This window comes from Heloderma suspectum, chromosome 2 (genome assembly GCF_057233095.1).
Source record: "Heloderma suspectum isolate Gila_16-S chromosome 2, 16-S_ref, whole genome shotgun sequence".
NCBI classification, from domain to species: domain Eukaryota; kingdom Metazoa; phylum Chordata; class Lepidosauria; order Squamata; family Helodermatidae; genus Heloderma; species Heloderma suspectum.
The window spans coordinates 382,328,481-382,354,932 of record NC_139459.1 but is presented as its reverse complement, the minus strand read 5'-3'; the positions used below and the strand labels follow the sequence as shown (position 1 = coordinate 382,354,932).

The following is a 26,452-nucleotide window of genomic DNA, read 5'->3' as shown; positions in this document are numbered from 1 at the left end:
TCATTATTATGGTCCTGGGGAGAAAGTAGAAAGTGTGAAACTTTGTCTTTGTATCATCAATGTTATTAAACAAATTTGTGGGCTATAGACCTATTTATTTCCTCTCCAATGGCCAAAGCAGAGAAGAGTCCTTCCTAACCCTGTCAACAAAGATCCTCTCAACTGGAGATGCCACAGACCAAACCTGGGCCTTTCCACATGAGAAATATATGCTCCTTTGCTCAAGGAATTGCATCAGGTCCCAGCACCCGCTGCCCAATTTCTTGAGCAAAGAAGCTCAGGTCACAGCAGATGTTGGGAATATTCCAGTTGTGCCTCAGACCCATCTTCAAGAGCCCCAGATGGTCCCTCCCCACCCTTCTTCCACTGTTGTTGAGTTTCTGCTTATCTTACAGAGATGGGCTGGAGCCTAATGGAACAACACCTGCTTTGCATGCAAAAGGCTTCAGGTTCAGTCCAGATCTCCAGGGCTTGCAAAGACCCCTGGGTTTGGAAGGGCTGGGAAAGACTTGTGTCTGAAACCCTGGACAGTTGCTGCCACTCAGAGCAGAAAATCTTAGGCAACATGTACCTAACAGCCTGACTCTTTCAAATAGAGTTGTTGATATCTGCATCCCCTATTTAACAATTTTCACTGATCAGTGGCAGAGCATATACTTCTTATGTGAAATGGCCCAGGTTCCATCTGTGGCATCTCCAGTTGAAAGGATCTTGGTTGACAGGGCTGGGAATGGCCTTTTTCTGCTTTGGTCATTGGAGAGGAAATAAATGGGTCTACAGCCTGTTTTTGTCAACCATTCCAGGGGCTTTTCCAAATCCATAGCCAAAGAAAGAGGGAGAGAACTCCATTCCCTCAGGCTAATAGAGGAAGGGACTGAGTTAAAGCGCTCTTCATTATTATGGTCACAGTTGAGACAGTAGAAAGGGTGAAACTTTGTTTTTGTATCATCAACTTTAGTTAACAAATATGTGGGCTCAGTAAAATAATGATAAGTGTGCCTTATCAATGCTTTTATTCTTAAGTATTGATAGTTCAAATAATGTTCAGAGATATACAAAAACATTTCTCAAGGACCTACAACTTAATCCAATGAAGGTATGATGGTTGAGGTCATTGCTTGTTGTTTCCTCTTTGAATGATCAAGTAATCTGGCACCTCTGTCTTATCAGGAAAAGAAATCAATCAAGGAATTCCCTCCCTCCCTCCCTCCCTCCCTCCCTCCCTCCCTCCCTTCCTTTCATCTGTATCTCACCTCTGAGGATAAATGTCTGCCAAGGCAGCTTACAAGTCAGATAAATATGCTAGAGCTGTGCAGGGACCCCTCAACCCACCCCGGAGGCTAATGTGGACCTTCCACGTAGGGATGCTGGAGAAAATAGAGATGGATTAAAATGAGCTTGGATTGAAATGGCACTTTGCCCACCTCCCTTCCTGCCTCCAAATGAAGAAATATGTTTGAGTAATGCATTCGATCATCATGCCAACAGTGATGGAAGTAGATGTGGGAAGGATATGCTGGCCCTGAGGAAAATGCCTTGTCCCTCAGGTGTTAAAGCAGAAGGATCAGCAGCTCAGTTTGCACAAATGGCTCAGCCTCTGGAACAGGTCAGAGTCAGCAGAGAGACCTTGTTGGCTCCTTGTATCCCCTGATCCCTGCTGAGCTACTGGAGTGATCCACCCTGGCCCTCTGCAGTGGTGGTGATGCTACTGAAACACAGGTGAGACCAGGCCGACAGTTCCCTCCCCTTGCCAGGATATGAGCTGACAAAAAGAGGAAGGAGTTTGGCCCTGGCACATAGGTCCGGCTTTCAAGACCAGCCCTGAAGTCTTTGAGAACTTCCGAATCCATAGCTTTCTTTGAAAAGCAGACCATGGGCCTCAATCATGCATCTTTCTCTCCTCAACTAACAAAGGAGCACACACTTTTCCTTTCTTCACAGTTAGAGCGATGTGACCCCAAAACAAAAAGGTGCCAATTTTTTGAGAGTTCCCTCTTCTTGCAAGGAAGGCTGCCCAGTATTTCTGGATCTACCTGGATCCCATTGGAAACCAAAGGCATGGAAACCTTCCATACTTGCCCCCACCAGAAGTTATGTTATGGTTCTTATCTGATCCTGGTCGGTCCAGAATTCTAACCCATCTCTAGTATTAAAGATCAGATGCTATGGGTGGTTTTCATCATGAGATGCTCCTTGCAATTCAGGTCAGGTCTCAGTAAAATAATGTAGCACTTGGGAAGAAAGATGCAGCCCAGTAAGCCAGCACTGGAGGCCAAGATAGAGAAGACCTGCACAGCTACCATGTATTTGCCCTTTGTGCTCATGTAGGAGGGCACAAAGGAAACCCAAACACTGCAAAAGACCAGCATGCTGAAGGTGATCAGCTTGGCTTCATTGAAGGCCCCAGGCAGCTTCCTGGCTAGGAAAGCCACCGTGAAGCAGATAGCAGCCAGGAAGCCCATGTAGCCAAGAGCAGTATAGAACATCATCACAGATCCTTCATTGCATTGCAGGATAATCTGTCCAGGCTGAGAGTGCATGTCATTGTCAGGGAAGGGTGGAGAGATTCCCAGCCAGATGGAGCAGATGACAACCTGGATGCTGGAACAAGAAATTACTATGGAGTATGCAAGACTCTTCCTCAGCCATCTCCTGACCTTGTTCCCTGGCTTTGTGGCCAGGAAGGCCAGCACCACAGTGATCGTTTTGGCCAACACTGAAGAGACGGCAACAGAGAAGATGATGCTAAAGGCAGTTTGTCGGAGAAGGCAGGTCTCTTTCTTTGGCCAGCCGATGAATAGGAAGGAGGACAAGAAGGAAAGCAAGAGGGAGATCAGGAGAATGTAGGAGAGGTCCCGGTTATTTGATTTGACAACTGGAGTTTTGAGGAATTTAATGAAGACTACTAAAATGAAACCTGATGTTAGGGATAAGAATAGAACAAAAGAAGTCAGAAGGATCCCCAATGTTTCGTTATAGGATAGAAAAGTTATATCCTTGGGGACACATTGATCTTGGTCCTTGTTTGGATGCTGATCTTCTGAACACTTGGTGCACTGGTCTGCATCTGAAAAGAAGAAGAGTCACCTCAGGATGACCAAGATCAGGTATGCATCCAGAACGGTTGGTGTTCTCTTACATTTTGAGCAAGGATGGGACGTGGGAGAATTCAGGAAAGCAGAATCTGTAGCAGGTGCGGGAGAGAGACCACTGTTCTTTGGTAGAGGACCAGCATTGTGGTCAGGAGATACAATCTGTGTCCTCATCACAAAAGCAGGATCTCAGGTTGCGTGGCCAGGAAAGTGTTGTGAGGGATCATGGGGCTCCTGCAAGTCAGATTACACAAAGCTGTGCTAGATGAGTTGATTTGGTGTAAAGACAGGTTCCTATTTTGTTCAAAGACAGAGTAGCAGCTGCATGTAGCTAAACAATATTTCAGGGTAGTATCTATGTGGTTATCCTACTTTTTATCTAAGTCATAACAATCACGCCAAAGCAGTAAGTCCTGTCTCTGAGCAGGGATTTGAACTTGGAACTCCCCTGTCGAAGCCCAACATGTCACCTCCATCATTATTCTGGCTACTTCCAAGTGCTGTTCCCTAAGTTTCAAACCCAGAGTAGCAATCCTTCATAAAGTCTTCTTATCTTTCCCTTTCCTGGAAAATTTTGCTGAAGGGGTTTACAGGTATACAAAGATGAATCGTGACTGGACAGGAGAGTGGTCTGATCAACAGAGAGTTGGGGGGTTGTTGTGGGGCACAGGGTTCCAAACTTTGCATCTTCAGCTTATACCATTTTCACATCCCCTTTTCTGCCAAGGAACACCTGCATGTCTGCCACAGAATCACAGTACATTACAGAAACTTCTCTCTAAAGACTGGTAGACTGGCCTATGTCTTAATGACATCCCTGCCCCAGTCACGTTAACTACAGTGCTTTCTTGTGGGGGGTGCCTTAAACCAAGGAAAAGAGGGTGCATTGTGCACAATGAAGGCTGATGGCTCTGATTTTGCTGGAGCTGTAAATGTGCTCAGCATTTCAGTCACTACCAGCCAGCACTCTGAAGGAGCTATCAAAGTGTTGGACTCAATCCCTAAAATGGGTGCAGCAGCTTTGATAGGATGAGTTACAAACATCATCATGTTAGGATGATTTACAAGCCTGAAAAAGAAATGATAGGATAAGAAGCTCAATTAATCAATCAGCCCATTAATTTAAAACAAAACAAAACAAAGAACAACAGCATCAAAATGTGGTAGAACAGAGCAACCCGTGATTAAAACCAGATTCACTCTATGGGCTGAAATGGCTGGGCAAATAAAGGCATCTTCACCTGGCACTTGAATGGAATCTCAGTTGATGAGCCTTCCTGGGGAGGGCATTCCATTAGTGGGGTGCCACAACCGAAAAGGCCCTCTATCAGGTCCCCAGTACCCTCATTCCAGATGGCAGGGGGATCCAGAAGAGAGCCTTTGATTACAAATGTGGTGTTGAGGCAAAAAGCCAAACTCAAATATTTGCTCTATTTCCCAAGGGAACAGCCTTTCCTCTGAGGTCACCCACCTTCTTGAGTAGAGATTGTCCCTTCTGCACATGGAGCGCAAGCATAGCAGCAAGGTGGCTCTCCTTCCTGGATCTCCTTGGCATATCCAGGGTGACAGCTCTCGGTACACCTGGAACGAGGCACAGTCTAGCGATAAAGAGAATGAGCAGAAAGCAAGACATTTTAGGAGTGTTTGTTTCTATGGAAATGAATCTAAGAGTTGGGAAAGGACCCGATGAGATCTCTAGTCCCATTGACCTAAAGTGACCCCAGGATGCTCTTTGGATGTTCATTTGTTCATTTCAACATTGATATCACACTTTTTACTACATAACGAGATTGAACACAGAGTGCAAACCTGAAAGGTGAGAGACACAATAACGAAATAAACAAATGGTGCAATCCTATTGGGAAAGTCAGCGATGTCTGAACTCAGAGGTGGCCGACTACCCAATGCAGAGCAGGTGGGCCATGGAGGGGATCCTCTACTCTGAGCTCTGGATGCCCTGCCTTTGCAGCTAGATGGCTGCTTTTGGTTGTCTAGCTAGGGGCTTCTGGGCATGGGGCGAGGAGTCTGGATGATGCATAGGAAGCTCACTGGGTGACTTTGGGCCAGTCACAGACTCTCAGCCCAACCCACCTCACAGGGTTGTTGTTGTGAGGATAAAATGGAGAGGAGGAGGACAATGTAAGCCTCCTTGGGCTCCTTGCAAGAGGAAAAAAGGTGGGGTATAAATGCAATAAATAAATAAATAAATAAATAAATAAATAAGCATAATGGTGCATCTGTGGTCTCCTCCCCTCCCTGTCTCTGGGAACACTCCCTTTTCCCCTGCTCCATGCAGTAGTTACAAGCATGGAGATGGAGAAAACACTGCCAGGTATGAGATGGCAGGGGAGGGGGAGGGGGCAGGGATTGTGGTTCCCAGAAATCACAAAATCCTATGGCTGTCTAGGCACTGTCTAGGGGCCATAGGATTGCTTTCCCCAATGCAAAACAGAACTAACAAGAGAAATAGAAAAGCAAGCATAAAACACAACAGTGAAGAGTGATCACTGCACACTAAGGCTGTGCAGGGATCCCCCAATCTGAGTCAGAAGCCCGTTTGTGGCTTCTGAGGCAGCCACCATTCAGCTCTGGCTGATTCAGTGGGGCCCCAACCCGATTCGGCCCCAAACTCAAAGCAGGATTCTAGATTGCTGAATCCAGCTCTGTGGCCAGCCTGAGGCCCCTGAGCAAAGCCCCAGCTCATTATCTGGGCTGCAGCTGCTGATGCCTCCTTCTTCTCCACTACTGCCTCCTCCTCCTGCCTTGGAGGTGGGAGTGGCGACGACGGCAACGATTATGGTCATGGGAGCCTCCGTTACGGACCTGGATGCGCTGGCGAAGCTGGGCCAGAGGTGCTGAAGTGCCCCGAGCTCTTCAGAGAGCCCCGACCCACGCCAGGTCATTTTGTGCACCCTCCGATTCACCTCGGAAGGGGTCTGAAGTGGCCCAAACCAGCCTGTTCTGACTCGGGCCTCAGGCCGAAGTGGTGCACAGCCCTACTAGGCACATCATTATATGCATTAACCTCATATTATTAGAGATTAACAGATGCCACAAGCCCCCCATATGGAACTAATTTATTTCCCCTACCTGATTAAAATACCTGGGCCACACAATGGTTTCTGGGTGAATGGTGAGCTTTCTGTCTGTGGATCCTTGTCTCTTTATACTCCCGATTTTCACTCTACCTCGAGTTGAATTGGCAAAGAGCACCCAGTTAATGAATTCAAAGTCAGCTTCCAGCTCCCCACGCTCATCCAGATACAGTTTGCTCTCAGAAGTGTTAGAAAACTGGACATATCTTAAAAAAGTGTGAAGCTAGAATGAGAGGAAAAAACAGACAGCTTTTCAAAAGCATCAAAACACCCCAAGTGAATCTGCTACAAGGACAGTATCAATTTACTGCCAAGAGACACATGATTTTATCCTCAATGTAGTTCAAATAAGATCACCATCACATCCTGAGGGGTCCAGGGGACCGTTTTAGGAGTGTGCAGAAAAACTCCCCAGGGAGGCTACTTGAGGAGGCAAAGGAGGACACAAAGTAAGCTCTGTTTGTTGCTGGCACTGCCACATCATAGGCATGATTATGTGCTTTAACACAGGCTCAGTCATTTCCATCCTGAATCTTTTGCCTTTTGAGGCTGTCAGTGGAGGCTTCTAAGTGCTATTTCAATGGGGCTGTCAATCTGCACTGGGTTTCAGTCAGAATCAGAACTCTACAGCAGCTATCCAAGGTGCTGCACCCATTTGGGGACAGGGTCCAGAACTTTGGATAACTCCTTTAGAGGTTGGACCTCTTCTGATTGGAACCCAGAGCAGATTCACAGCCCCACAGAAATAGGAGCCACCAGCCTCCACTGGAAGTGGTGTTGTAAAAAGAGAAGGGAATACCTGCCATGGCTGCAGCCTTTGATGTTCCAGCCTGCCTCCTCCACCCACCATCAACATCTGTTTCGATCGGGATGAATATGCAGCATCTAAGGCATGTGCCACAGTTTGGACACTGTTGTATGTACTGAAGCTGTCTTGAGACAGGGTTCTCTCTATCTCCTCCTGGGACAGCATGTCCAGTTGCTCTTTCTCTGTGCATCTTGTCCAACTTCTCTTGGATAACACATGCTTCGAATAGAAACAGTGAAAGGCTGTTTGCCAAAGCTGTTTAGTAGCTAAAGAAACTGGTTCGTAGTAGTCATATTTTGTCCTTTGAGGGGACTTCATTATGGAGGACAAAGAACCATGGAGGAATGGAAAGAAGTGAGGTTTATCAGACAAGATCATGTTGATGTCCTGAAAAGTTGTTGTGATCCAGAGTTTTGCCCCAGTTTGTTTCTTTTCAAGGGTATGTTGGATGAGGATAATTGGAGAAAAGCCATAGTGAGAGTCCACATAGAAAACCATTACTTTGACTGTTCCCCACATAACAGGTAGTTCATTCTCAGACATTTGGTACAAGACATTTCGTGGCAGTCTTTTTGAGAATGCCACACAAATCCCATGACGTATCATGAGGGGTGTCATGGCCCTCATGAACCCTTCTCCATTGTCAGTGTCTGGAGCATAGAGTCCAATCCACGTCCACCCGAAAAACAGGAGAAGCTGGATGATCCCCGGGTACTGGGTTTCTTCCCTTGGTGCCATCCGGTAGACAAAAGGAAACTGGGTTTTATCATTAGGAACATGTGCAACAAAGCTATAACTCATCTAGTGAGGAAAAGGAAAGACTAGTGTTTAACATGGGTGTTTTTGAGGATATTGATTGGTTTTGTTTCATTCTGGTGCTGGTTTTTAAGATGGTTTTATTCTGCACAGTTCTCATTTTGCTTTAATGTTCATACCATTTTTTTTAATCTATTGTAAATCAATCAATCAATCAAAATATAGATGAAATAATTGTTTACTGGAAATTATAAATATCTAACAAAATGCATGTCACTTTGATAGGTGTGGGGTATATGTTGAGGTGGGGTGTCAATATACCTGAAGGATCCCTTTTGGTGCAGCCATTCTTTGTGTGACTTGCCAAAGAAGTACACGGGGTTCTTTGTCAGTGGAAACCAAGCTACTCCACCCAGTCTCAAAACAACAGCATCCCAAGGGCTCTCCCTAAGACCGAAGGCTAAGCTTTCACTCACCCAAAATAAAGTAGAGCTTTACAGCTGAAGACACCTTTAGATGTAGGTTGAACTTGCTCCTTGCCTCAAGTGAGCCCATCGTACAGGGAATATTAAGCCCTCCCACACACAGCTTTGTTCCTGAAACTGTTTGGGGGACACGCTAGAGCCTCATTCAGGTATTACAGTGATGAATTGACAACGTGAGCAGAAAAGTCTCTGGGGGTGCACCTTTCATTCAGCATTGAGTAACATCATAAGGAGATCATAGGAACATAAGAAGAGCCATACTGGATCACACCAAGCATCCGTCTAGTCCAGCATTCTGTTCCCATAGGGGCCAACCAGTGCCCATGTGGAAACCAGAGCATGACAGGAGTGCAACACTACCACCCTCCCACATCCCCAAGGAACTGGTGTACATAGGTATAGTGCCTCTGATACTGGAGGTAGCATGCATTTGGGGGGTGCATTAGCTCAGGGGAAGCCTGTGGGGGCTAAAACCCATCATTATCATCCAAACGAGTCACATGGCTGAAATCCAAGGGTAGAGCCCAACAAAAATCCTACTTAGAGTAGACCCATTGAAATGAATGGGACAAGTTAGACTCAACTCCAAGTGATTCTGCTGGGAAAGAAAAGTGTGCGGGGAGCGCTCGCCATGTTTCTCAGCATAATCAGGCTGGCAGGCTGTGGGGAAATGCAGCAGCAGAATCATGGCAGTGACCAGGTGAGGGTTGTATCCATGTTGCCCACCCCTGCTTTAGCTCCTCCCTGGTCGTCATGTGCAACGTGCCGACTTCCTTATGTTGTAGTGTAACTTCAGCTACAGATAGGAGATAGGAAACTTTTCAACAAACGCGTAAGAACCCCAGGAAGTCAGGATGAGCCCTGGGAGATTCTTAAATCTGTAATTAGCATGGTAGCTGAAAAGTGCATCTGGGAGCCAAATGCTGGCTTGGCTCTGCTTCCATGTTCCATCCCAATGCCACCAAATGATGAGAAGTTGGGATTTGAAGGGTTGTGTGCCCAGCGATTCCAACCCCTGGCACCAGAGCTGATTATGATCCTCCTCCAAATGCACTTTTGATGTCCTGGCTCCCATTCCAAAGCTCCACCACTGCCACTACCCACCTCCAGCAAACACTCCAGAGGACCAGCTTCCCCAATGGGCAGAGGCACCTTGAAGCTGAATCCGAGTGAAGCAACTGCTCAGTTCACATTTCTATGCACTTGGCATCCTTTCTACTCCCAATTCATACCTGTGGGATTTTGTAGATGCCCGACATGGTTGAAATCAGGATGGAGAGGTCAGATTCAGCCCCTTCAAGGACAGCCAGCAGGTGATTCTTTCTCCCACAGCTGTAGTTTGGAAGACTGCTTTCCCCACCAGCAGGCAGCTGTAGCATCACATAGGAAGTGGTTCTTCCATCAAAATAGGACTTATAGATGTCGTAGCCCAGGGTGATGTTGGGTAAGAGCCTGGGAGTCTGATTGATCTCCTGAATGGCAAACAGGAAGGACAGGATATGCCAGTACATTGGCTCTAGCAAACTGAAAAGAATAAATGAAATGAAAAGAGATCAGGCACAATCTCAAAAGAGCCTACCCTGAAATAACAGTTTCTAATGTAAATAAATATCCATTTGCTGTTGTTGTTGTTTTTAAAAAACGAAGACTGTAAACCATGCTACATTCCTGGACAGGGCCATCCACAGCCTTCAAGTAACTGAAACTCTTGGGGCATTTTTTTTTTAAATTAAAATACATCATACAAAGTGAATAACCATTCACATAAAGTCATATGAACAGACAGCATGTACACAGAGGACAGCATCCAACTGTGATGCTCCGCAAACTCAAATACCTCTAGCAGAGCTCTGCTGAATTTTTCTGGTTCCAAAGCAGGTGCAAAGTAGTTGTGCAATGGTCTCTAAGGGGTTTCACATCCTGTTGCAAAATGGGTGCAAGCACTTGCATGCCTGAAGCAGAATGCCCCATGGGTTGTACAGCCAGTTGCACAACAGGTGACACAATACATTGCACAAGCATAATCCGAAACTGTTTGCACAACTACACTCACGCAACTGTAACTTTGGTTGGATTCTTCCCTTGCGCGTAGTTCGGAACTTAATTTCTGATGGTGGATTGTCATTTGTGCTGACGGAGTGACACAGTTGGACACTGTCCAGACAACATACTCTCAAACAATTATAAGCAACCATAGGAGAAATCCAAGACCTGATTACAAACTCATCAGATGCTGTCAAATGCCTGAGAGAAGAGAAACTTCTTAATGCATGTGTGTGTGTGCATGTGCACACACATGCGCGTATGTGCACGTGCGTGCGCACACACACACACACACACATATATAGAATGAAAATTTCTGGATATATAGACTGAAAACTCCTAGCCAAAATAGCCTTAATCTGGAGGACAATAGTTAAGAATTACAAAATCATAACTCAATTTTTTTCTCCTAAGGAACTTTCCTCTGCAGGCATTGCAAACTGGTACTCCTGATGTCCATTTAACAGCACAGCTACTCATGAGGGTGGGAGATAAAACATGCATCTTAAATTTTAAAATACATATTTTTTTTAATACTCTGCTGTTGGTCTTTCCGTCTTTCTTATATAAGAATCTTTCTTATACAGTATAAAGATTGCAAAACCCTAACAGCTTAAGAGCAGAGTTAGGGCTCCCTCATGTTGACTCACCCCTTCATGGATCACTGCCTTGTTGTGGCGAAGGGGCTTGCGTAACTCAGTGAAGCCATAAGCTATGCCGTGCAGGGCCACCCAAGACGGACAGGTCATGGCAGAGAGTTCTGACAAAATGTGGTCCACTGGAGAAGGAAATGGCAACCCACTCCAGTATTCTTGCCAAGAAAACCCCATGGAACGTATCACAAGGCTAAAAGATATGACGCCGGAAGATGAGCCCCTCAGGTCGGAAGGTGTCCAATATGCTACTGGGGAAGAGCGGAGGGTATTTCCAAGTAGCGCCAGAAAGAGTGAAGCGGCTGGGCCAAACCCGAAAGGACACTCAGCTGTGGATGTGTCTGGCGGTGAAAAGAAAATCCGATGCTGTAAAGAACAATATTGTTTAGGAACCTGGAATGTCAGACCAATGAATCAAGGTAAGCTGGAGGTGGTCAAACATGAGATGGCAAGATTGAACATCGACATCTTGGGAATCAGCGAACTAAAATGGACAGGAATGGGCGAATTTAATTCAGGTGACTATCATATCTACTACTGTGGCCAAGAATCCCTTAGAAGAAATGGAGTAGCACTCATACTCAACAATAAGGTGGGAAAAGCAGTACTGGGGTACAATCTTAAAAATGATAGAATGATCTCAGTACGAATCCAGGGCAAACCATTCAACATCACAGTAATTCAAGTCTATGCCCCAACCACTGATGCCGAAGAAGCTGAGGTTGATCAGTTCTATGAAGACCTCCAACACCTTCTAGAACTAACACCAAGAAAAGATGTCCTCTTCATCATAGGGGATTGGAATGCTAAAGTAGGAAGTCAAGAAATCACCGGGATAACAGGCAGGCATGGCCTTGGAGTACAAAATGAAGCAGGACAAAAGCTAATAGAGTTTTGCCAAGAGAACACGCTGATCATAGCAAACACTCTTTTCCAACAGCACAACAGACGACTCTACACATGGACATCACCAGATGGTCAATATCAAAATCAGATTGATTATGTCCTTTGCAGCCAAAGATGGAGAAGCTCCATACAGTCAGTAAAAACAAGACCTGGAGCTGACTGTGGCTCAGATCATGAGCTGCTTCTAGCAAAATTTCAGCTTAAATTGAAGAATGTAGGGAAAACCACTAAACCATTCAGGTATGACCTTAATCATATCCCTGATGAATATACAGTGGAGGTGAGGAATAGATTTCAGGGATTAGACCTGATAGACAGAGTGCCTGAGGAACTCTGGACGGAGGTCCGTAACACTGTTCAGGAGGCAGCAATGAAATCCATCCCAAAGAAAAAGAAATGCAAGAAAGCCAAGTGGCTGTCTGATGAGGCTTTACAAGTAGCTGAGGAAAGAAGGGAAGCAAAAAGCAAGGGAGAAAGGGGAAGATATATCCAACTGAATGCAGAGTTCCAGAGAATAGCAAGGAGAGACAAGAAGGCCTTCTTAAATGAACACTGCAAGGAAATCGAGGAAAACAACAGAATGGGAAAGACTAGAGATCTCTTCAAGAAAATTGGAGATCTCAAGGGAACGTTTTGTGCAAAGACGGGCATGATAAAGGACAAAGAAGGCAGGGACCTCACAGAAGCAGATGAGATTAAGAAGAGGTGGCAAGAATACACAGAAGAACTATACAGGAAAGTTCTTAATGTCCTTGATAGCCATGATAGTATTGTCCTTGACAGCCATGATAGTGCGGTCACTGAACTTGAGCCGGACATCCTCAAGAGTGAACTCAAGTGGGCCTTAGGAAGCATTAGTAACAACAAAGCTGGCGGAGATGACAGTATTCCAGATGAGCTATTTAAAATCCTAAAAGATGATGCTGTTAAAGTGCTGCATTCAATATGCCAGCAAATTTGGAACACTCAGCAATGGCCGCAAGACTGGAAAAGGTCAGTTAACATTCCAATTCCAAAGAAGGGCAACGCCAAAGAGTGTTCAAACTACCGCACAATTGCGCTCATTTCACATGCCAGCAAGGTGATGCTCAAAATCCTACAAGCTAGGCTTCAGCAGTATGCGAACCGAGAACTACCGGAAGTACAAGCTGGGTTTCGAAGAGGCAGAGGAACTAGAGATCAAATCGCCAACGTTCGCTGCATCATGGAGAAAGCAAGAGAATTCCAGAAAAATGTCTATTTCTGCTTCATTGACTATGCTAAAGCCTTTGATTGTGTGGATCACAACAAACTGTGGCAAATTCTTAAAGTGATGGGAGTACCAGACCACCTTACCTGTCTCCTGAGAAACCTGTACGAGGGTCAAGAAGCAACAGTAAGAACCAGACATGGAACAACCGAGTGGTTCAAAATTGGGAAAGGAGTACGACAAGGCTGCATATTGTCACCCTGCTTATTTAACTTACATGCGGAGTACATCATGAGAAATGCCGGGTTGGATGAATCAGAGGTCGGAATTAAGATTGCTGGGAGAATTATCAACAACCTCCGATATGCAGACGATACCACCCTAATGGCAGAAAGTGAAGAGGATCTAAAGAGCCTCTTGTTGAGGGTGAAAGAGGAGAGTGCAAAAGCTGGTTTGAAACTCAACATTAAAAAAATGAAGATCATGGCATCTGGCCCCATCACTTCCTGGCATATAGAAGGGGAAGAAATGGAAGTAGTGACAGATTTTACTTCCTTGGGCTTCAAGATCACCACAGATGGTGACTGTAGCCATGAAATTACAAGATGCTTGCTCCTTTGGAGGAAAGCTATGGCAAACCTAGACAGCATAGTAAGAAGCAGAGACATCACCTTGCCAACAAAGGTCCGTCTAATCAAAGCTATGGTTTTCCCAGTAGTAATGTATGGCTGTGAGAGCTGGACTATAAGGAAGGCTGAGCGCCGAAGAATTGATGCTTTCGAACTGTGGTGCTGGAGAAGTCTCTTACGAGTCCCCTGGACTGCAAGGAGGTCAGATCAGTCTATCCTAAAGGAAATCAACCCTGAGTGCTCATTGGAAGGACAGATACTGAAGCTGAAGCTCAAATATTTTGGCCACCTAATGCGAAGAGAAAACTCTGTGGAAAAGACCCTGATGCTGGGAAAGATGATTGAAGGCAAAAGGAGAAGGGGATGGCAGAGGATGAGATGGCTAGATAGCATCACCGATGCAATGAATATGAACCTGAGCACACTCCGGGAGAGTGCGCAGGACAGGAAGGCCTGGCGTGCTTTGGTCCATGGGGTCACGAAGAGTCGGACATGACTGAATGACTGAACAACAAATGTTGACTCAAGCTGCACAAAGCCAGGAAATTAGAAGCTAAGTCAGATGCCCTCACTCAGTGGTCTCCAAACTTTTTTGATCATGCATCCATTTCAGGGAAACTCTTTTGAGTACGCACCCCTAACATATGTATATTTATTGATAAATGATATACACACACAACTGTATTATGTACATTATAAAACATATACAAAAATAGAAATTAAAAAAGGATGAAATAAAGATGAAATAAGCAATATGTTTAGAATAATTTATTTCATTTATTAATGGTATAAAAACCCTTTTTGGTCTCACTAAAAAGAATATTATTCATACTACTTTTTAGTGAGAGCAGTGTGATTGAATGCAGTTCCTTATTTTATGCTTCATTATTTTTGTAAATCTTGGTATAACGCTCTGTGATACAGCAATTCGAAGGCCTGCTTCTGATTTCTGATTTCTAATCTTATTTTGATAGTTGGTTTTAATGGCTGTCATGGCTGAAAGCTGGAGTTAAAATCGCTGGAAGAAACATTAACCATCTCCGATATGCAGATGATACCACTTTGATGGCTGAAAGCAAGCAGGAGCTGAGGAACCTCATGATGAAGGTGAAAGAAGAAAGTGCAAAAGCTGGGTTGCAGTTCAACCTCAAAAAAAATAAGATTATGGCAACCAGCTGTATTGATAACTGGCAAATAGAGGGAGAAAACGTGGAGGCAGTGACAGACTTTGTCTTTCTAGGTGCAAAGATTACTGCAGATGCTGACTGCAGCCAGGAAATCAGAAGACATTTACTTCTTGGGAGGACAGCAATGACAAATCTTGATAAAATAGTTAAGAGAAGAGACATCACACTGACAACAAAGGTCCGCATAGTTAAAGCAATGGTATTCCCCATAGTAACCTATTGCTGCGAGAGCTGGACCATAAGGAAGGCTGAGTGAAGGAAGATAGATGCTTTTGAACTGTGGTGCTGGAGGAAAATTCTAAGAGTGCCTTGGACTGCAAGATCAAACCAGTTCATCTTCCAGGAAATAAAGCCAGACTCCTCACTTGAGGGAATGATATTAAAGGCAAAACGGAAGTACTTTGGCCACATCATGAGAAGACAGGATACCCTGGAGAAGATGCTGATACTAGGGAAAGTGGAAGGCAAAAGGAAGAGGGGCCGACCAAGGGCAAGATGGATGGATGATATTCTGGAGGTGACAGACTCGACTTTGGGGGACCTGGGGGTGGCAACAGCTGACAGGAAGCTCTGGCGTTAGGGATGGTGGAGAATTTCTCCCCGAAACTTCGGGGGGCCGAGTGCCAACGTGTTCGTCCCCCCGAACAAGTTTCGGGGAGAAATTCTCCGCACCCCCCCCGCACCCTGCAACCCCCCCCCACGGGATGGGACTTACCTTTGCCGAATGTCCCTCCCGGCGGCGGGTCCGGCCGGCGGTTCGGCGGGTCTTTGTCAGGGGCGGGGGCGGCAGCCGATCTTTCGACCGGCTGCCGCAGCCGCCATTGCAATAAAAGAAAAAAAAAAGCCCCTGTGATAGGCTACGTGATGATTAACGTAGCCTATCACGGCTAGATTTGCAAAGTCAGCCGTGATAGGCTACGTAAATCATCACTTAGCCTATCACGGGTGACTTTAAAAAAAAAGCACGTACAGATAATGGTGGCCCCCATAGGGAGCTGCCATTCCCGTTCCTTATTTGGTCACTGTAGTCTACGTAAATGTTTACGTAGACTACGGCAAAAATAAGGGCAATGCTATTTGCGTTGCCCTTATTTTCGCCGTAGTCTACGTAAACATTTACGTAGACTACAGCGACCAAATAAGGAACGCGAATGGCGGCTCCCTATGGGGGCTGCCATTTGCGTACACGCTTTTTTTTTTTTAAAGTCACCCGTGATAGGCTATGTGACGATTAACGTAGCCTATCATGGCTGACTTTGCAGATCTAGCCGTGATAGGCTACGTTAATCGTCACGTAGCCTATCACGGGGGCTTTTTTTTTTTTTTAACTGTTTAGTTCGCGGCTGGGCGAGGCGAGGCGCCTCCTCCCCGGCCTGAATTTCAGCCGGGCAAGGCGGGAAGCCTCCCCCCCGGCCTGAACTTTGCGGGGTAGCAACGAAGCACCTCCCCCCCACTGTGGCAAATGTTTGAGGACAGGTAAGTGACTTTCGTCCACCCCCATCTGGCGTGGGCTGGTCCATGAAGTCATGAAGAGTCGGAAGCAACTGACTGAATAAACAACAAGAACATGGCTGAAAAAGACTCCTTACAAAGATACAAATGAAAAAAGTGCATCGTTAGCTAGTCTGCTTACTAAATCATGATCCACATTTCTCAATCCCATCCACCAGTGATGCAAAGGGTTTTGTTCAAATTCAGATAGTAAACTTCCATCTTACCTGATGTCAATCAGGTGTTCTTGCAAACTAATCGGAAGGTGTTGCATTTTTATGTTTTTATCGAACGCATTCAAACCCCCCTGAAACGCTCTGTTTGGAAGATTTGGAAACAGGTTAGAAAATTCCATTTCCAAGTTTTTTAAGTGTGCAGCTATAAGAATTTTTATAGGTAACACAATTACATCACTTACATCTCCCACTTTGGAGACCACTGCCCTAACAGATATGCCTGTGATCAGTGATGATAGTGTGCAATGTCAGATATTGTGCTTGTTTACAACCTGCCCTCCATGCACCCCCAGTTTCCCTTAGTCTTTGGAGCCCGATTTGGCAGATTTTTTTTATCACTGCATTTCTCTGGTTTTTGAAAAGGAAATGTATAATTCCAAGCTTGGCAATCCTACCCTCTCACTTTCTTACGCGTATACTTATATGAGAAATGGGATTATGAATATTTAACTAGTGGTAATCAAGATTTCCTTTCCAGAATCAGGATTCTACAATCTTGGGCCCTGTCAACACAGAGACGTTTTCCAAAGTGATTCCATTTAAAGGAGTGTTTTCATCAAGTCAGATTGAATCCTGCTGTGGTACATGTGGCCAATGCAAGCGGTTTATACCAGAAATAAGAGAAAAGAACCACTTCTGCGTGGCAGACCACAAATGGCACTACGTTCGGGCAAACGTGGGCGGAGTCTTGCGCGAGATTTAACACAACAGATTCCTCCAACCTGCTGGGGACATGCAGTGGAAGTCAATGGGAGTTGGCCTGTTTAGTGGGCTGTTCTCAGGGCAGAAGTGGAGATGTCAAAGCGACATGCTGAAAGCTCAATCAGGGAAACACAAGGACCTTTAAAGCCATCACTCATTCCAAGGTAATTTCCTCCTGCCATTTCTCACCCCCAAACCTTCTCTTCCTCCACCTGCCTCGAGACAGGGACCCCGCCAAGCCCCACCACCACCAAGGAGCCAATGGGGCCAAAGTCTACAAGAGCCGCAGGCTGGCAGGGAGGTGGTGGGGAGGGCAGGCGGCGGCATCAGAATGGCGGCTCATTGCATTTCCATGCCTTTTGCAGCCTGTTTTGCTCACTTCCTTGCAATCTTCCCTGCTGTTGCATCCTGCTGCATCATTAAAGTCATGCAAAGCCTTCCCCATTCTTCCCTCTGCTCCCTGCTGTGCTCAGTAAGCGCAGCGCAGGAAATGAGAATTACATCTGAGTAAACATGTCCGCTTGTGCGCTCCTCCGGAAAAGAGAGGTTGAATTCTCTTGTCTTCCCACCCCTTCTCTCTGCTTCTTGCTCTTAAGGGCAGTGGAAGTAAACAGGAGTTCCTGTTTTCAGTGCAGACGTGGAGATTTCAAAAGGACTCAACCCATCGCAAAGCAATGTGGTGACGTCAATGCTTATTTGGGGGACAACAAAGCTTGTTCACCTTTTCAAGTCCTCTCCTATGCACCTTTGCAGATCTGAAACAGCAGGCTTCGCCATCCCTCCCTCCCCACAGAATAACCTCCCCGTAGCCCCCTCTTTGGCCAGGCAGGAGGGGACAAGCAAGGGGCCAGCTGCTTGTAGGGTCAAGTGGCTGCCGTCTCTTTCTCTCCTCCTCTTCCTGCCACCCATCCCCGGTGGACTTTGCTCTGCTGCTCCTCCTTCCAAGGAAGATTCCTCCTGCCAACTCACATCCCTCAGAGGTGCAGCATCCTGACTCTGAGTAGACGTGTTTAGCAGGCCGTTAAGGCTCATTGAGGGGAAAACCAAGCACGGTCCTTCGCTGGTGCACACCTCCAGGAAAGTGCTTATGATGCAACTTGCCCTTCCTCCTATCAGTGCTGCTGATCCCCCCCAGCAGGCTGAAGGCAGGATCGCTAGCTGAGGTCACACAGACTCCCAAACGGCACTGAACTGGTCTCATTGGAAAATCCATCACAAAATGACCTTGAAAAAATGTGGATTTCTGGCATGAAAACACTCATGTGCTACAGGGAGGGGCAAACGTCAAGTGACCTGATTGTTTGTGAGGGGTAGAAGGACCGGAGTAAATCCCCCAGTTGGATGGGGCCTTGGGAAGAACTTCCAGGCATAGAGGACATTATCCTCTGCAGACAGTCACCCACCCCCATGTAGAAAGTGACCAGAACAGTGAGGGAGGGGGTGGGGCTAGTGAGCTCATCTTCTCTGCCCTTCCTCACATGGAGAGCTTACAAATGATGAGAATGATTGAGTAGGGCTGGATTCTCACAACCATCTTAATGAGCTTACACAGAGTGTGTTCACTAGCGTGTGAATATACACCTAGTGAGATACACAATCTTTGCATGTCCTTTCCCCACCAAACAGAAATTAAGAGCAAGGATCAGGGCCCTTGTGCTGCATTTCTGCTTTCAGGAAGCTGGTGTGAGGCCCTGATCCTTCTGCTCCCTGCACCAGGGCATTCCATCCCCAACCCTCCCAAATTCTCCGAGGGTCAAACTACATACTTTAAAGATGTTCCTAGGTGTTTTCTCGTTTTACTCAACACTAAGATCATCAGAGCTCCTATGGACCAGGACCCTAGAGTGGGGGCTTTATGCCTTTGCCCTATCTGCATTACAACAGGATGCCATTTTGGCAATGAAACTTGGAGGCATGGGGGGTGGGATGTGGGGGTGGAGTTGATCCAGATCACGTCTACAGTGTGGGGGGCAAAATTTTAACGTCTCCCAAACACCCACCCCCAATGCTAGGGTCCCAATCGGTGTAGCAATGTGTGGTTTCCCATTCTGAGGTCACATCCCATTACTAAAGGAGTAGGCCTGGCAGACAGAAGCCCTCTGTAATATATAGAATTCCTCTGGAAACACTGGCGTGCCGGCAGCAGTCCAGCTTCAGAGTCAAACGGAGCTGCTATGCTGCCTTGGGTGTTCATGGGACAGAAAGACTTTAATATTTTTTAAATTGCTGCTCAGAATTTCACCAAGCTGACAAGAGGCGCACCTCCTTCACAAGTGTGAACAATGTACATGAGTAGTTCTCACCAAAATTTGAAAGGAATGATGATGTGCGGAGCTGTGGTTTGGAGGAAAATTAGAAATGTGCCCATTGCTACACATTTGAACTTGCTGTACCTGTGACAAATTTTATTTAAAATTTTGCATCATTGTGGACCTCATCAGGTAGACTGCGGAGGCCAGGTTTTAAGGTATTAGCTCAACAGGTGTCCTTTTTATACGCAGCAGAACATTGTGGATTATCCTGGCCGAACCTGACTTTTGTAGCTGACCTTCATTAAAAGGGACCCCCCTGTGTCCCTTTAATTATCTTCTTATAGAGAATAATATTATTGACTTGAAAAGAGACATAGTAGTATTCATATTTAGAAAATGTTACAAATGTTCAGAGAAGGTCATAGGAATGCATTTAACAAATGAACGAAACAATAAAAATGGCTAATGAGGGTGTTATCAAAACGTTATTCATAAAGCAATGAAAACCAATTTCAGCCGTAAACTTAGGCCTACATCTCCTTCCAGCCCATAAGCTGACCACTGTTAAACTCCCAGTATGAAAAGAGAAATCCATCTCCAGCCATCCAACAGAGCTGGTCAGAGATGCTGTCATTGCCTTCACACCCATCAGCATAACCAGGCAAAAGCTCCACTTATCTCCATTCAAGCCATACCAGGAGGAGAGGAAATGGAAAAAATATCGAAAAAGTATCCCAGAGAAGAAGGAAGATGTAACGGAAGAGGAAGCTATTGTACGGGTCCAGAACACCTCGATATACTGATCAGAGTCAGAATCAGATCCCATCCCTTGCCCCCATCTTTTACATCAATGGTGCAGAATGGTAGGCGGCAGTATTGCAACCCAAACTCTCCCCATGACCTGAGTTGGATCCCAGTGAAAGCCGGGTCTCAGGTAGCCAGCTCAGGTCGACTCAGCCTTCCATCCTTCCAAGGTCAGTAAAATGAGTACCCAGCTTGCTGGGGGAAAGGTAGTCATGACTGGGGAAGGCAATGGCAAACCACCCCGCTACAGTCTGCCATGAAAATGCCAGCATAAGCAGGTGTCCCTCTAGGGGTCAGTAATGACCCGGTGCTTGCACAGGAGGAACCCTTCCTTTCCCCCCCCCTCAGTTGCATGAACCTACATAGGCATATCTAGGGGGAAGGGTAAGCAGGACCCTTCATTTCTGCAGGTTTGTTGAACCAGTCAGTAGGACATACTGCACATCAGCACATAGGCACATTCTGCCAAACATTCCAAGAGTGAGTTATCAGGATCTGACTATCAACCCAATGATGAAGTCTGACTTCAGCTGACGCTTACATTTCAGCAAAACCCCAAGAAGCCTGCAGAGAGTTGGATTATTCCACAGCAGGCATCCATCGGAATCCATCAAGGCTACTCTAGACCCTGCAGAATCCAGTGGTCCTTTGGGCCTAGCAGGACCAAACCAACATCCGTTGTCCAGCCCTTGACTGAAACAAACCATCAGGCTGCCAGAAGGATTCATTATCGGTGTCTCACTTTCTCCGCAAATCATATGTGCCTGTGTCATCATCTGAGGAGCACCATAATGGGGAAGTCTAAGGGATGTGGGGCTATGGAGGTGGCCAACAAGACCCAAACATAGTCCCCAGGATGCACTGCAGTTGCCTAAGCACAGTATACATTTCCACTTTTCAGTTGAATGAACTACTTATTAACTGGAAATATATATCTATAAATATATATTGATACAAAGATGCACAGATATCAGGAGTAGCACTTTGGAATGCCTGGAGAAGAAGTTCCTTAGGAGAAAACATTGAGCTAAGTATAATACCTAAAAATTGTCCTCCAGATGAAGGCCATTTGGACTAAGAGTTCTGAGTCTGTAGATCCAGAAATTTCCCTCTTTTGTCAAGCATGTCATTGTCTTTTGTTTGTTCTATTGGAAACAACTGTATATCCGAGAGGCTATGTGAAGGTGAGTTGAAATATCTTGCCACAGGCTGCACACACATATCTGTCTGTCTGTCTGTCTGTCTCTGTGTGTGTCTGTCTGTCTGTCTGTATACAGATAGACACAGACAGACTGTGTATATATATACACAGTTCCAGCTGAAAACTGTTACCTCAAACTATCATATCCAGCTGTAAAGAAGACCTGCCCTGAAGAATGAGAATTGCCTCCCCCCCCCCAGCCCCGCACGATGCATTCTGCAGTCATTGTCAGATATGGGACATACATTCTGCTGATATTTTTCAAAAGGTTACTTCAGATAGGGACTGGGAAAGATAAAGGTCACATACTCTCCAAAACATCGTGGGCAGATGCTTGTTTCAACCCCCATTTTCACACCAAGGAATGCTGCCTATGTGTTCACCTTCTCGACAAATATTCCATTGGATGGTAATGTATTTGGCACTGCTTACAGCAGAATAGCTGCAACTCAAATACCTCCAAGTACATATGTGATCTTGTAAAAGGCATTTGTGCTGGGGATGGAGGGGGAAGCCTTCTGTTTGTCCTTTTGGTTGGAACTATGGAGCAAAGCAGGGAGAGTGAATTACTAGGGATGACCAGTGCTGTGAAGAAATATGGGTGATTTCCAGTAAATGGGGGCAATGGGTGTCCAGGTTCGGAAGCATTTCATCGTCATGACTTACCAATCAACCCTGGTGAAAGGGGACTTGGAAAAGTCGTATGGCTGGAGATACTTAAAATATTGTGAAGATAAGACTCCACTGATGAGGTAGTCTCCTGGCCGGTAGTAATTGACTGCTCCACTTTGAGTTCTGATTGGATCCAAGGGGCATTTTGTCTTTTGCTTCTCGCAAGCTGCATGAGGCAGCAACAGCGGCAGCAAGAGTGGCAGTGATCCCATGCTGGTTCTGCTGTCTTGCTCCTTCTGACTGGACCTCTCAGCTCCAAAGTCAGCTGGTCAGAAAAAGCCAGGAACATCTTGCAAGGGTGAGGCTGCAGTGTCGCTATGATTGCAATGAGTTCTGAGCTGAAAGAGACTTCCACCAAACTGCACCACAGTCATAGTCATCCCAGACTGCCCTGGATCTCAGCACGGGTAGTGCAGGACCTATTTAATACACCAAGGTTTTCAAGCATAGTGCAGGAGGTTGCCTGACATGGCCTTCAGTCCTGCTGCTTAGGTCATTGGTCTCAATGGGAATCTCCAGAAGGCAGAAATCACTGGTGCTTTGGCAAGAATCAGAATGAATTACGATGTTTTTGGTATTCACCAGAGGAAGCAATATCTCTGCGTCTTCATGGACTCTTGGAGTGACTTGAGCCACAGGTGCAGAGCTGGAGATAAACATGTTTTTGAAAACCCACTAATGAGGTGTCATCTTCTGATGTGGGTTGGCAAAGGGAGGGATGTGAATGTGGCCTGAGTGTTCTTGGAGAATGACCAAAACAAAGCCAGGATTAAGAAAATCTGTTAGGATGTATACCAGGGTGCGCAATATGTGGGCTTCCACATCTTGTTTGACTAAGTCCCTTCAGCCCTACCCAATGGTGAGGAATGCTGGGAGTTGCAGTCCAAAAACATCTGAGGGGCCACACTGTTAGCAGGATGGGGAGGGGTCTGGGGTCAGATCCTCGACTCCCCCTTCTGCAGTCGGAGTGCTGTCTCCGACCTCGGAAGGGTTTCCCAAGCCATCCTATGGCTCCTGGAAAACACTCCACCAGGGACTATAGGGCCAGTCTCAAAGAGATGAACTTTCAGGATGCTTAGACAATTTATGGAGTTTTATTCCAAGAAGTAGACTTATGTGTTCTGGCCCTGAATGTGGGTCTTTTTGGAGGTTACTTTCAATATATGTAAATGCCACTGGAGATCTTCGAAAAAGATGAATACTGCTCTGTAACTAATAGGGCTACTTCCCTCAATAAAACCACATGTTTTCTCATTCTGAGACTGTCTTGTTATTCCATTGGACTGACTATGGTAATTATGAGCCCCCTGAACTAGAATCTCCTTCAAACATCTGCCAAGTTGGTTTGCTAATGTTGGTCTGTGGTCTGCCACAAATCCTGAGTTTTGTGCTACCACCCGAATTTTGAAAGTGTTATACCCTTAGTAAGAATGTACGAAAGTCACTTACCTTATGACGAAATTGATTCGCGGTGGGGGGGAGGCGCTCCGTCCCTCCCTCTGAAATTCTGGCCGAGGGGGAGGCACCCCGTCCCTCCCCCCCAAAATTCTGGCCAGGGGGCACCCTGTCCCTCCCCCCTGAAATTCTGGCTGGGGGGGAGGCACCCCGTCCCTCCCACCACGAATCCTGGCCGGCCGGGAACGCAAATGGCAGTGGCTGTAGCCACCGCCATTTGCGTCCCTGCAGTCAGCCGTGATAGGCATAGGCTACGTAAATATTTACATAGCCTATCACGGCTGAGTAAAAAAACAAAAACAAAAACCACGCGTATGCAAATGGTGGCACCCATGGGCGCCGCCATTTGCGTTCCTTATTTTGGCATGTCTAGTCTACATAAACATTTCCGTAGACTACGTCGAAAATAAGGGGAACGCAAATAGTGTAGCATCTACGCTATTTGCGTTTCCCTTATTTTCGCCGGAGTCTACGTAAATGTTTACGTACACTAGATGTGCCAAAATAAGGAACGCAAATGGCGGCGCCCATGGGCGCCGCCATTTGCATATGCGCGGTTTTTGTTTTTTGTTTTTACTCAGCCGTGATAGGCTACTAGGGATGTATGAAAGTCACTTACCTGGTCTCGCAGCTTGCTTTGCGGTGGGGGGGAGGTGCTTCGCTTCTCCCCCCGAAGTTCAGGCCGGGGGGGGAGGCTTCCCGCCTCGCCTGGCCGAAATTCAGGCCGGGGAGAAGCGCCCCGTCTCCCCGGCCGTGAACTTCAAAAGAAAAAAAAAAAAAGCCCCGTGATAGACTACGTAACGATTTCCGTAGCCTATCACGGCTAGATCTGCAATGTCAGCCATGATATGCTATGTTAATTGTCACGTAGCCGATCATGGGTGACTTAAAAAAAAAAAAAAAAGCGCGTACGCAAATGGCGGCCCCCATAGGGAGCCACCATGCGCGTTCCTTATTTGGTCCCTGTAGTCTACGTAAAGATTTACGTAGACTACGGCGAAAATAAAGGCAACACTATTTGCTATTTGCATTGCCCTTATTTTTGCCGTAGTCTACGTAAATCTTTACGTAGACTCCAGGGACCAAATAAGGAACGCGAATGGCGGCTCCCTATGGGGGCCACCATTAGCGTACGCACTTTTTTTTTTTTTTAAATCACCCGTGATAGGCTACTTGACGATTAACATAGCCTATGATGGCTGACTTTGCAAATCTAGCCGTGGTAGGCTACGTTAATCGTTACGTAGCCTATCACAGGGGCGTTTTTTGTTTTTTTTTACTTTTCTTGTAATGGCGGCAGCGGCAGCCGGTCGAAAGACCGGCTGCCGCCCCCACCCCTGATGAAGACCTGCCGAACTGCCGCCGGGACCCGCCGCCAGGAGCAACATTCATAAAAGGTAAGTCCCACCCCGGGGGGGTGGCGGGGGGTGGCGGGGGGGTGGCGGAGAATTTCTCCCCGAACCTTCGGAGGACCGAATGCATTGGCACTCGGCCCCCCGAAGTTTCGGGGAGAAATTCTCCTCCATCCCTAAGGCTACGTAAACATTTACATAGCCTATCACGGTATTTTTTTTAAAATCCAGCCGTGATAGGCTACGTAAATCTTTACATAGCCTATCATTTTTTATTTCTTTTTTACTGGAAATGGCGGTGGCGGCAGCCAGTCGGAAGACCGGCCGCCACCGCTGCCGCCGCCAGGGAGATTTGCCCACGGTAAGTCCCGTCCCGGGAGGGGCGGGGGGGCAGACCATTTTGCCACCAATTTCGGGGGGCCAAATGCACTGGTATTCAGCCTCCCCGAGATTCGTGGTGAAATTCTCTGACATCCCTAACTCTTAGGTATGGCATGGCAAGGACTAAAAAATCCACAGTGTCATATCATCTCAGAATCTTTGCCAATGATTTGTACTAGTTTGGGGAAGTTTGTGCAAGAAATCCTGAGCTTTGTGCCAATACCAAAAGTGTGAAAGTGACATATGCTTAGGTGTGGCCTAGTAGAGGCAAAAAATCAATTTTGGGACACAATTTCCAGGTTTTGTGTCAGTGCCTGAAGCATCAAGAAGACATATAAAAGAGAGCTTCAGCTATTGGGCAGTACAGAAATATAATGAATGGATGAATGGATGGATGGATGGATGGATGGATGGATGAATACATTAGGTATCACCTGGTGGAGGCTGAAATATCCACCCTGTCATATCACTTGGAATCTAGGCCCATGTTTTGGGCTAGTTTGGGCTATTTTATGCCACACATCCTGAGTTTTGTGCTGGTACCAAAAGCGTGAAAATGTCATATTAGGTGGGACTTAGGTGGGACCGGCTGAAGGCAAAAACTCCACATTCCCATATCAGTTCTGAACGTATTCCAAAGTTTGTACTAGTTGTGTGTGTGGGTTTTTTTTTTGGGGGGGTCAGAAATCCTAAGTTTTTGGGCCTCCACCCAAAGTGTAAAAATGATATACCCCTGGTATGGCATGGCTAGTGATAAAACATGTCTTATATCACCTCCAAACCTATCTCAGAGTTCTGTGCTAGTTTTGTACTCTTTTGTGCCATGAGTCCTGCATTATGTGCTGACAACCACAGCTCTGTACTGACACATCAGATCCAGGAGTTAACACATTAAAACCTAGGGGTGGACGAAAGTCGCTTACCTGTCCTCGAAGGACGTTCGCGGTGGGGGGGAGGCTCTTCGCTGCTCCCCCCGCGAAGTTCCGGCCGGGGGGGGAGGCTTCCCGCCTCGGCCGAAATTCAGGCCGGGGGGGAGGCTTCCCACCTCAGCCCGGCCGAAATT

General features: G+C 46.4%; 2 protein-coding genes across 2 annotated transcripts in view; both read right to left on the bottom strand.

The window, feature by feature from the left end:
• The window catches only part of LOC146356375 (uncharacterized), a 980,383-nt gene that overhangs the window by 726,959 nt on the left and 226,972 nt on the right, over positions 1–26,452 (bottom strand). The gene's annotated exons all lie outside the window — the stretch shown is intronic.
• On the bottom strand, positions 1,663–26,452 carry LOC146356380 (extracellular calcium-sensing receptor-like). Its single transcript, XM_084840488.1, has 7 exons — positions 26,313–26,452; positions 9,469–9,760; positions 6,987–7,214; positions 6,183–6,410; positions 4,564–4,690; positions 2,812–3,067; positions 1,663–1,762 (listed from the first exon to the last, which is right to left on the bottom strand). Exons 2-7 carry the CDS (start codon positions 9,745–9,747, stop codon positions 1,663–1,665), a joined length of 1,218 nt encoding a protein of 405 aa, XP_084696614.1. The 5' UTR covers positions 9,748–9,760; positions 26,313–26,452.

Coding starts and splice junctions, on each gene's coding strand:
- LOC146356380 (XM_084840488.1), bottom strand. CDS start 9,747: ATGTACTGGCATATCCTGTCCTTCCTGTTTGCCATTCAGGAGATCAAT. Junction 7,215..9,468: donor GCATCTACAAAATCCCACAG/GTATGAATTGGG, acceptor TTCTATTCGAAG/CATGTGTTATCCAAGAGAAG. Junction 3,068..4,563: donor GACAATCTCTACTCAAGAAG/GTGGGTGACCTC, acceptor TCTTCTTTTCAG/ATGCAGACCAGTGCACCAAG.